Genomic DNA, 9,519 nt, shown 5'->3' with positions numbered 1-9,519 from the left:
TGGCAATCTGTGGGCGTACGTCTGGTCTTCAAGCCTTCCTCCTCTCCTGGCACCCCAAGTCTCGGACCTCGGGGTGGGGACAGCCCCGTGCGCTCGGGAGGAGGCCCTGGGGGCTGCCAGTCGCGCCCCGCCCTTCGGGCGCCCCGCCCCGCCTCCTCCCTCGCAAGACCCAGCCCCAGTTTCTTATTGGTCGGCAACTCCCGGCCCCGCCCCGCCCCTCGGGGATAAAGGCACTGGTAGCCGGGGCTCGGACGCGTGCTCCCTTCCAGACCCGGTCTGTGCATCCCGGTACTTGGGACAGCCTCGCTTTTCCCTGTTCGCCTTCCAGCGCCCCGCGGAGCCCGCCACTCTCTTCCCCACGACGTGCTGCCCTGCGCCCGCAACCATGTGCCGCACCCTGGCCACCTTCCCCAACTCCTGCCTGGAGAGGTAAGAGGTGTGAGTTTGTTTAGCCGTCCCGAACAACGTCCTGAATCCACCAACCGTCAGGCCTGGAAAACTTAGGCAGAAGGGACAGGGGAACGCGACTGCAGCGCCTTAAAGCCCCCAAAGTGTTAAGACCTATCAGGGCGCAGCTCGAGGGCTGCTGTTGTGGCCTAGAACTTGGAGACGCTCATGAGGAAAGCTTTTAGGGTGTTAGTCGAGTGTACTCAGGTTTCTTGGGACTGAACTATGCGGTGGTGGAGTTAGTTCTCGTACCCCCACCTCCCCCGTCAACTTCTCTGTGCTGGCAGAGCAAACAGAATCCTTACATGTTCGTGGTTTGTCTTTCAGAGCTAAAGAGTTCAAGACACGTCTGGGAGTCTTTCTTCATAAATCAGAGCTGAGTTCCGACACTGGGGGGCTTAGCAAGTTCGAGTGGACCAGCAAACATAGCAAAGAGAGGTAAGTCCTGTTCTCTCCAGCCCTGGGGTTCTAGAGGGGAGGAAACTTGAGAGGGAAAATGGGAGGAGACAGGCTTGAGGGGCCTAAGCCACCCTCTCTGGAGATTTTAGTGAGACTCCGCTGCTGTGCTGTGGCTGCCGAGCTCCACGGAGCAGGTGGTGGAGTCCGGGTTTTGCAGACCCCAGCAGATGCCTGCACGCAGGACACGCACTCCTGCTTATGGAGGTGCCATTGCGCTTGAATGCAGAGCTAAGAAGGGGGTCTGCTTCCATTTAGAGAGCACCTTGCCTAGAAGCCCCCCTTTTTAAATTGAACGCCAGCAGTCCAGGTGCTGTGCTAGGGTCTGGGTTGTAGGTAGAGAGAATTTCTGTGAAGCTCCTGCTTCCCTGGAGAGGTGTGCAAGTCGAAGCTGAGAATCTGGGGGAATAGAATCAATTTTGGTCGCAGAAGAGGGAGCCTTAGGGATGCTGGCTGAGGGCTAAAGGGGCCCCTGGCATTGTGGCTGGATGCCCAGTTGCCCATTATATAACCTCACTGCTTACCCTGACTCGGTATGAATCTGAGGGCTTAGCTCTGATAATTAGCAACTTCTGCCTAGGATGTGTGCTATGCCTTTCTTGACTTAAAAAATTAATTAAAAAAATCTCTGCTCTTTCCCCTTTTCTTGGCAGAAGCTTCTCGGAAGATGTTCTGGGATGGAGAGAGTCCTTTGATTTGTTGCTGAGCAGCAAGAGTAAGTAAGACCCTGTTGTCTGTCTGTGAAGGGCACGTGCATGCTCATGTGCTTGGAGCTTGTCCCAGGGATGCTGAAAGACACAGGCAAAATAATAGTCGTAGTAATAATAATCCCGGTCCCCCAGTGTGTCAGCCTCTGTTCAGAACACAAAGGCAGAGCCTTGTTCAGGAAAATGACATTCTAAAAATAGGACCATTAATGGCAATTGCTGTCTTTTCTCCTTTTATTCCCAGCTGTCCCCTAATCTGACCTGTCTCCTTTCTCCCCTCAACCCCCACCAGATGGAGTGGCGGCCTTCCACGCCTTCCTGAAGACGGAGTTCAGCGAGGAGAACCTGGAGTTCTGGCTGGCCTGCGAGGAGTTCAAGAAGATCCGATCAGCCACCAAACTGGCCACCAGGGCTCACCGCATCTTTGATGAGTACATTCGCAGTGAAGCCCCTAAAGAGGTCAGTGTCCCGTCACTGGCGGTGACTCTTCCAGACCCCACCTGCCTCTTCCCAACTGAGAAGCAGGGCCAGTGGGGGTCAGTGAGGAGGAATTAGGTTTTGCAGTACAGTGGCCTTCTTGGTCTCAGTGACCAGACACTAGACTCTGTGACACTTGGTGGCCCAGGACAGAGCAGCAGGCTTTTTGCCTTCTCTCTGTACCTATATTTGTGAATCAGTTATTATTATTATTTTTTAAACCTCAGCACATCAACTGGAGGAACAAAGTCATCATAGGAACTGGTTTAGTGCTCTGGCTGACCCCTGCACCCACCCTTTGGGGACAGTTTTTTTTTTTTTTTTTAAATAAGAGCAAGTCAGCCTTCCCTCCTGGATTTATCTACACAGTAGCCATGGCGCCACCTGGTGGGCATACCTGAGTAATGCCATGCTTTTGTGTCTTTTGTCTTCTGGTTGCTTCTGTATTTCACATCAATCTATAAAGATTTATTAAGTGTCACTTATATGCAAGGCACTTTTATGATCTCAGAGGATATACCAGTGAAAAAAAAACAAATCTCTAGTGGGATTAAATTCTAATGGGAGATGTCAGTAAACCAAGTCAATGTAAGCCAGGTGGGGTATGGACAGAGCCCGCAATGGGAGTTAGGAAGCGGGGAAACAGCACACAAAGCAGGGAGGTGCAAGGATCGAGAGAGGGAAGGGCCAGGGAGACAGCAGGACATGAGGTCATGCATATAGCTGAGGGCCAGATGTGGTCATCCTAGCGTTTCTTTTGAATGACATGGGGAGGAAGCTGAGATGTTCCCTGACAAGCGGACTCAGTGTAGCAGCTGTGAGGTCAGCAGACTGTGGGAGTGAGGGAAGCCAGTTAGGAAGGATTGCCTAGGTCCAGCACAGAGGCGGAGACTTGGATCAGGACTCTGACAACGGAGAACACAGCTTCTGGCTTTGCATAACACAACCTCATGTTAATCCTGAGAGATCAGAGGAGCACCCTGTGGGTCTGATGTGGGAACTGTCCCAGAGCTGAAAAGCTGCCTAGTGGGGGCTGGAGAGATGGCTCAGTGGTTAAGAACACTTGCTGCTCTTCCAGAGGACATAGGTCACCTCACTCTATACCTCTAGAACTCTTATATCCTGTCACCAGCATGGCAGCTGGCGACCTCCTCCAACTCCCGTTCTGGGGATCCAGGATCCTCTTCAGCCCTCCACAGGCTCCAGCACACATGTGGTGGACACACTGATGCAGGCACAAACACATAAAAAATAATTTAAAAATTTTTTAGGAAGGGAAACTCCTTCTTTATTTAGTATCTGGTGTTCTTTCCGTGACCTCGCTTGCCCGCCCGACTCCCTGCCCGGCCGCTCCGTACCCGTTTCTCACTGTTGCACCCTGCTTCCCACAGGTGAACATAGATCATGAGACCCGGGAGCTGACCAAGACCAACGTTCAGGCAGCCACGGCCAGTTGCTTCGATGTGGCTCAGGGGAAGACGCGCACCCTGATGGAGAAGGACTCCTACCCGCGCTTCCTCAAGTCGCCTGCTTATCGGGACCTGGCTGCCCAAGCCTCAGCCACCTCCACCTCTGCATCCAGCAGCAGCAGCAGCAGCAGCAGCAGCAGCAGCAGCAGCAGCAGCAGCAGCCCAGCCGAGCCTTCACATACTTGAGCCTCCAAGGCAGCAAAGAAGCCAGCAGGAAGAGAGGTGGAGTCACCCGTCCCTGAAGCAGCAGCCCAGTGTGTGCCAGAGCACAGTGAAGGGACAGACATTCCGGCACCCTGGGTGTGAAGCATTCCCTCTCCTCCAGATACCGTGGGGGGCTCGGCGTGGGAGGGGCGCCTCACTTCTGGGACCCGTGGCTGAGGGCTGACCAGGAGGCTGTGCGGGGCGCTCCGGGGAAGCGATGGGGGCACACAGGAACGCTGGGGTGGGTTGGGAACCTTGAGAACGCGAGCTGGAGAGACCCGTAGCAGCTGCTCACCTGCAAGACGGTTGGCTTTGAGCACCTCTTGATTTCCTTGTTCCTGGACTGGGCCTAGAAAAAACTGTGAATGGGGAACCTTTCTCTTCTGCACTCGCCTTCCCAGAGATACCAGGGGTCCCCCAGCGTAGGCTTCTTAACGTTCCTGGGTTCATTCTTACGATCTCATGGGGGTCAATGAGTTATTAGGATTCTTGCCCCCCAGTGAGATTTTTATACCTCAAAAACTGGCCTGTGAACCCCTTTCCAGGTCAATAATGAGCCCTGAAAAAAGAAGCCACTTTGCTAGTGTGACCCTAGACTGGGTGCTCTTGGTGGCCTTCTGTGGGTGGCCCCCCCTGTCCTTAACATTTGCACAGGGTCCGCCTGTGAACAGGGCTAACTGGGAGGCCTCGCTGAGCCCTGCACGGCCTTAGGAGATGAGGTCTCAGAGGGGGGAGGTGGGTGGAAGGAGGCTTCAGGCACCGGGGCCATGTCCACTCATGTCCAGCAACCGAGTGAGGGAGAAAGCGTCCTAGAAAACCCAACTGTAGGAGGAGTCTAGAAGTCTAGCTGAAGTCAAATCCGTTCTCTTTGCGGCTATGAGACTGGGAACAGAGACGCCCCCTGGTGGAAGGGGAGCCTTGTGATTCTTTCCTGTAGACAGGAGATGCCCACTGTAATAGGGAGAGGTAGACCAAGATAGGTCTGGAACCGAAGCTGGAAGTGCAGCCCGGGAGGATTGAGGGCTGCTTGGAAGGGCGGGGCTGCGGGGGGAATCAACCCACCTATCACCTCTGGGTCCTACCGAACAAACGTTCTCAGTAAGTTCGACTTCCCGCACCAGAGACCAAAATGGCAGTGGAGACCCAGGTCGGTCGCCAACATTGTTCTCTCTGCACTTGAGGCTTCTCCAGGAGAAAATTATTTAAATCTAATATATTGTTACATTGTGTTGTGCTGATTGTCTCAGCTGTTATTTGTCGCTGTTGTTATTTATTGTGGTTTGCTTGCCTCTACTGGAGAATCTCAGCGGGAGCTGCTGCCTGGCTGTGCCTCCTCCCCCACCAGACTCTACCTCTTCAAGCCTTGGGAACCACTGAGGGCTGTTGGGGGGACACCCCACTGTTTTAATATTTATTTATTGTTAACAAAGGGAACTGGGTTCCCTTATCAGCAGTGTATGCAATCCCCATTTTCCTGTTTGAGTGTGTTATTATATTCTTGTAAGAAATGAAAATAAAATGCAAGTCTAGCATCCTGTCTCCAAAGACTGTATGGTTGAGAAGGTGGTCCAGGGAGGTATGGAGAGCCTGTGATGTCACAGACCTCTGGGGATTCTGTAGGTTGGGGGACAGGGTGGGGTGGGTAGCTGAAGGCATGCAAGGGTTGAGCTTTGGGGGGCAGTCTGCAAGGACCAACCTCTTTTGCCCATTGCCTTCTGGGTCACCTCATTCCTGAAAGCTTGCCCTTTGTTTCCTGCTTGTCAGCTACCTGAAAAAATGGTCTTGCCAGGCACACAGTGGGGAAAGCCTGGAATCCCAGCTCTTAGGAGAATGAGGCAGGAGGATTGTGAGTTTGAGAATAACCTAAATTACATAGTGAGATCCCAATTCAAAAGAAGAGACAATATTTTTATGTGGTGTTATAGTTAACTGTTGATGTGCAGTTATGTATCCCGACATGCTGTTGGCTTTTATCTCTCCCCTAAGTCCTTAGGGTGATCAGAGATCAAATACTTAGGGGTAAAGATCTCTGAGAATCACACCCTACACCTAGATCCCAGATTCTTGGGTGATGGCAGGAGGGATTCTGACACTGAGGGCTTAGACTACAGACTCCTGACTTACGCAGGTCCTCATCCCCAGTTTTCTATATATTTTGCCTGCTCCTTGTGGGGCATTCCAGAATCCCTGTTGAGGACATGTAAGGTGGTAAGCATTGATTAAGCCAGCATACTACAGAGATCCACTCAAACCAGGCCAGAGCAGTGCAACAGAATGGGACTTCCATGGCTGAGGAAGGCCAGCTCATATTTTGCCCTCTGCTGCCCCTCTGTGGCCATGACCATGCCTTAGTTCTTTTAGGGCTAAAAATTAACTTTCCAATCTGGAAGGTCTCGGGTAAGAGACTGTTCAGGGGTCCAGGGACTACGAAGTGTTGATTCCAGGTAATTTGATGTGAGTGGAGTGCTTGAAATTGGTCCAGGAATCCAAACCACTTTGGAGAAGCAAATAAAGTCTGAAGTTAAACATCTGAGGTCCATCCTAAGGGTGAGAGGTGTAAGGGGGTTAGGCGCTGTCACAGGGTAGATGCACTTACCTGCAGGGAGCTGAGGCAGCTGGGCAAAGCCTGCAGCCCTTCCCCCCTCATGTCTTGGCATCGGCTAGAAGATGCTGCCCAGGAGGGGTCTTCACCGGTCACTCGAACCTTCCAGAAAACATTCTCAGAGACCCACCCAGGGGCCTGTCTCTTTGCTAATACCAGATCCAATCAAGATGACAAGCAAGACTGACCACCAACACTCGTGAGCTCAGGCACTGACTTAGACTTCCAGAGAAGCAAGAACGTGTGGACTTTTAAAAACTTACAGTGCATTCCCATTTAAGAGGCAGCCCGGCTGAAAGCATGATGCAATGTTCAGAGCTAGGCAACTGATGTGAATCTCATGTCTGCGGCTCACTAATCAGTATATTGCTCAATTTCCTAGACTCTCACTTTGTATTATAAAATGTGACTATAAATAGCACTGGCTTCGAAGAGCTTTTGTGATGACAGAAACCGTATGAAAAGTGTGTATCAGGCGACTTGGTGGCATGCTCAAAAAGTAGCAAATACTTGTATCTGGCAGAGACTGCTCTAACTATTTTACATATGTTAATTTCTGTAGTCCTTGTAAGGATCCTATCACATTAAAAATATAGAAGCCGAGGCCCAGAAAGTTTAGGGGAATCACTCAACTGTAAAGAGGTAGCAAGAAGCTGCACCAGTTAGCTGTTGCTGCCTAGTGAGCCAGGCCAGACCATCTGCACACTACAGATAGGAGAACGGCAGTATTCAGTCAATTCCTCTTTACTCATTGTCTTCTACCCGAGATCCCAGAAGGCTTTGGGTGAGCAAAGTGCATCCCTGGAAGTGAGCTCAAAGGCAAGCCCTGCAGTCCATGTTCCTTTTGGTCAAAGGAAAGATTGAGGCAACCACAAGCACAGTTCTAATATCTTGAGTGTGGGAAGTGGGTCACGGGGAGGGGCGGGGTATTCCTCACCTTTACCCTAGCCTTGTGTTTCCGCTCTGTGTCTCTAGTCCAGGCTTCCCACTCACTCCTGGGCTTGCTCTCTGTTCTTAGTAAATTATTCCTTCTTCAAAGTTTAAACCCCAGCCAGGGCCTCGAGTCTGTGAATAGACTGATCTCTTCTCCTGTAAGAAGGTGGTCCTAGTCTGTCTCTCGGGCCATCTCCTCTTGGTTCAAGATGGTCGGGGGACGTCATGGTTCCTGCCACTCACCTCCATGCTTTTCTGTGCGAACACTTATCCTCCCCCAAGAGGGCAGCTGGCACCAAGTGACACGCCTCTCATGCTCATGTTTGATGTGATAGCTAATAAATCCTCAGAAGGGTCACTTTTACTCTCTGCCATGGCCTTGATCCAGGATTGAGTTTTCTACTGGAATCCGATGGTTGCTTTCCCATTATTCACGAAATCTCTTATTAAGTGTTAATAGTTTTATTATATGCATGCTTTCTATTATAAGTGGCCTCAAACGATTTTTAGGATTGGGGTTTGGAATCATAAAAAAAATATGTAACAAATCAGTGTGCCAGTGGTACCTCTTAGAAATCATTCAGACCTGCAACCGCTCTGGGGTGTGGTCTGGGTTGTTTAAAATTCTTCTTTGGGAAGAAGTGCCAGGATGAGGGAAATGATACTTAGCTTTCCAAAATGACCCATTCAGACTAGATGGCTTCTTTTGCGGGAGGAACTTATTCCCCAAAGTATCTGTCATGGCTCAATTCTAAATATGAGAGAAAACGTACATGAGCAAAACGGCCCTGGCAGCTCTCTGCTCAGCGGCCGTGTATAGAGCGCTTCCCCTAGACATAAACACCCCCACGGATCGTCAGCAGCAATTAGAGAAGTCATCCCATGACTGCGGGGGAATAAGACAAAAATGGGAAACCTGTAGCGTGGACCAAACACCAGATGGGCAAGATGCTCTATCACGACAAAAGTAGCTGAACGTCGCCCTCTGCTGGCTAACCTGAGTGACTGCTGTCAACCCAGCTCCCCTTTGTTCCGTCTAGTTCCTAGAAAACAAAGGGGAAGGCAGCCATTGTGAAATCTCTCCCGCTTCCAAAGAGCGTCCAGTTGCGCGTGGATCCTTATTTCCTTGTACCCCAGATCACCCGCAGAGCCCCAAACCCGCCAGGATCATGTGATCAAGTGCTGGATTTCCTCTGGGCTGAGTTCTTCCTACACTGCTCACGACAGGCAAGCTTCCTGCGCGCAGGCTGTGGTGGGCGGCAAGAGTCAGCCTTCTCCTGGAGTTCGCAGGCCTGCTCAGAACAAACTGGCATGACTTGCTACCCCTAGGTCCTGCTCTGCTCTGCTCTGGGCTGACCTTGGCTGGATTATTTTAACAGTCTGTTAAAGGAAGGCGGTGGTGGCGCACGCCTTGAATCCCAGCACTTGGAAGGCAGAGGCAGGCAGATTTCTGAGTTCGAGGCCAGCGAGGTGAGTTCCAGGAAAGGCTCAAAGCTACACAGAGAAACCCTGTCTTGAACACCTGCCCCCGCCCCGCAAACAACAACAACAAAAAAACAAAACAAAGCAAACAAACAAACAAACAAAAACAAACCAAAAAAGGAAGCCCTTTAGACACTCCACGTAGCAACGCTCAGCCCAGTCATAAATGATTTGTGGATCAGGTGGCGGTAAAAACCAGAACAGTTTTAGAACTCCATCCCATAGCCACCTGATCCACAAATCATTTATGTTTTTGTCAATTAGATACAAACTGGAGTCACCCAGAAGAGGGAACCTCAACTGGGGAATTACCTCCATCAGTTTGGCTTGTGGCTAAGGAGGTGGTTCTAGGTTGTACAAAGAAAACACGCTGAACAGGCCATGGGGAACAAGCCAGGAAACATCATCCCCCATGGTCTCTGCTTCAGTTCCTGCCTCCAGGTTCCTGCCTTGAGTCCTGCTCTGGCTTCCCTTGACGATGGACTACACAACCCGTGTTAGTTCCGGCTGCTGTGACCAGCCTGCTTGGGCCACTGAGACACAGCTGCCACCAGGTGCTTTCCCACGCTCAGCTGTGCAACACGCAGACCTCTTAAAGTGACAGTCACAGCTGTTGTCTCTTGCCTGTTCTCTCTGCGGGTGTGTCTGAGTGTCTGCCTCTCTCTTGGCCCCACTCTGAGAAGGCTTTTCCCTCTTTCCCTCTCTCCCTCCCCCAATAAACCTCTTGCACTAACTCTGTTGC

At 51.3% G+C, this 9,519-nt stretch overlaps 1 protein-coding gene across 1 annotated transcript; it reads left to right on the top strand.

The window, feature by feature from the left end:
• Positions 1 to 216: 216 nt before the first annotated feature.
• On the top strand, positions 217 to 5,292 carry Rgs16 (regulator of G protein signaling 16). Its single transcript, XM_036202282.1, has 5 exons — positions 217 to 429; positions 775 to 885; positions 1,557 to 1,618; positions 1,903 to 2,069; positions 3,479 to 5,292. The coding sequence occupies exons 1-5, from the start codon at positions 386 to 388 to the stop codon at positions 3,740 to 3,742; spliced, it is 648 nt and encodes a 215-aa protein (XP_036058175.1). The 5' UTR covers positions 217 to 385; the 3' UTR covers positions 3,743 to 5,292.
• The last annotated feature ends 4,227 nt before the right edge of the window (positions 5,293 to 9,519 follow it).

Source organism: Onychomys torridus, chromosome 11 (genome assembly GCF_903995425.1).
Source record: "Onychomys torridus chromosome 11, mOncTor1.1, whole genome shotgun sequence".
NCBI classification, from domain to species: Eukaryota; Metazoa; Chordata; class Mammalia; order Rodentia; family Cricetidae; genus Onychomys; species Onychomys torridus.
Note: the sequence above shows the minus strand (reverse complement) of the source record. Positions and strands in the feature narration are given on the sequence as shown.

Coding starts and splice junctions, on each gene's coding strand:
- Rgs16 (XM_036202282.1), top strand. CDS start 386: ATGTGCCGCACCCTGGCCACCTTCCCCAACTCCTGCCTGGAGAG. Junction 430..774: donor CCCAACTCCTGCCTGGAGAG/GTAAGAGGTGTG, acceptor TTTGTCTTTCAG/AGCTAAAGAGTTCAAGACAC. Junction 1,619..1,902: donor TTTGTTGCTGAGCAGCAAGA/GTAAGTAAGACC, acceptor AACCCCCACCAG/ATGGAGTGGCGGCCTTCCAC.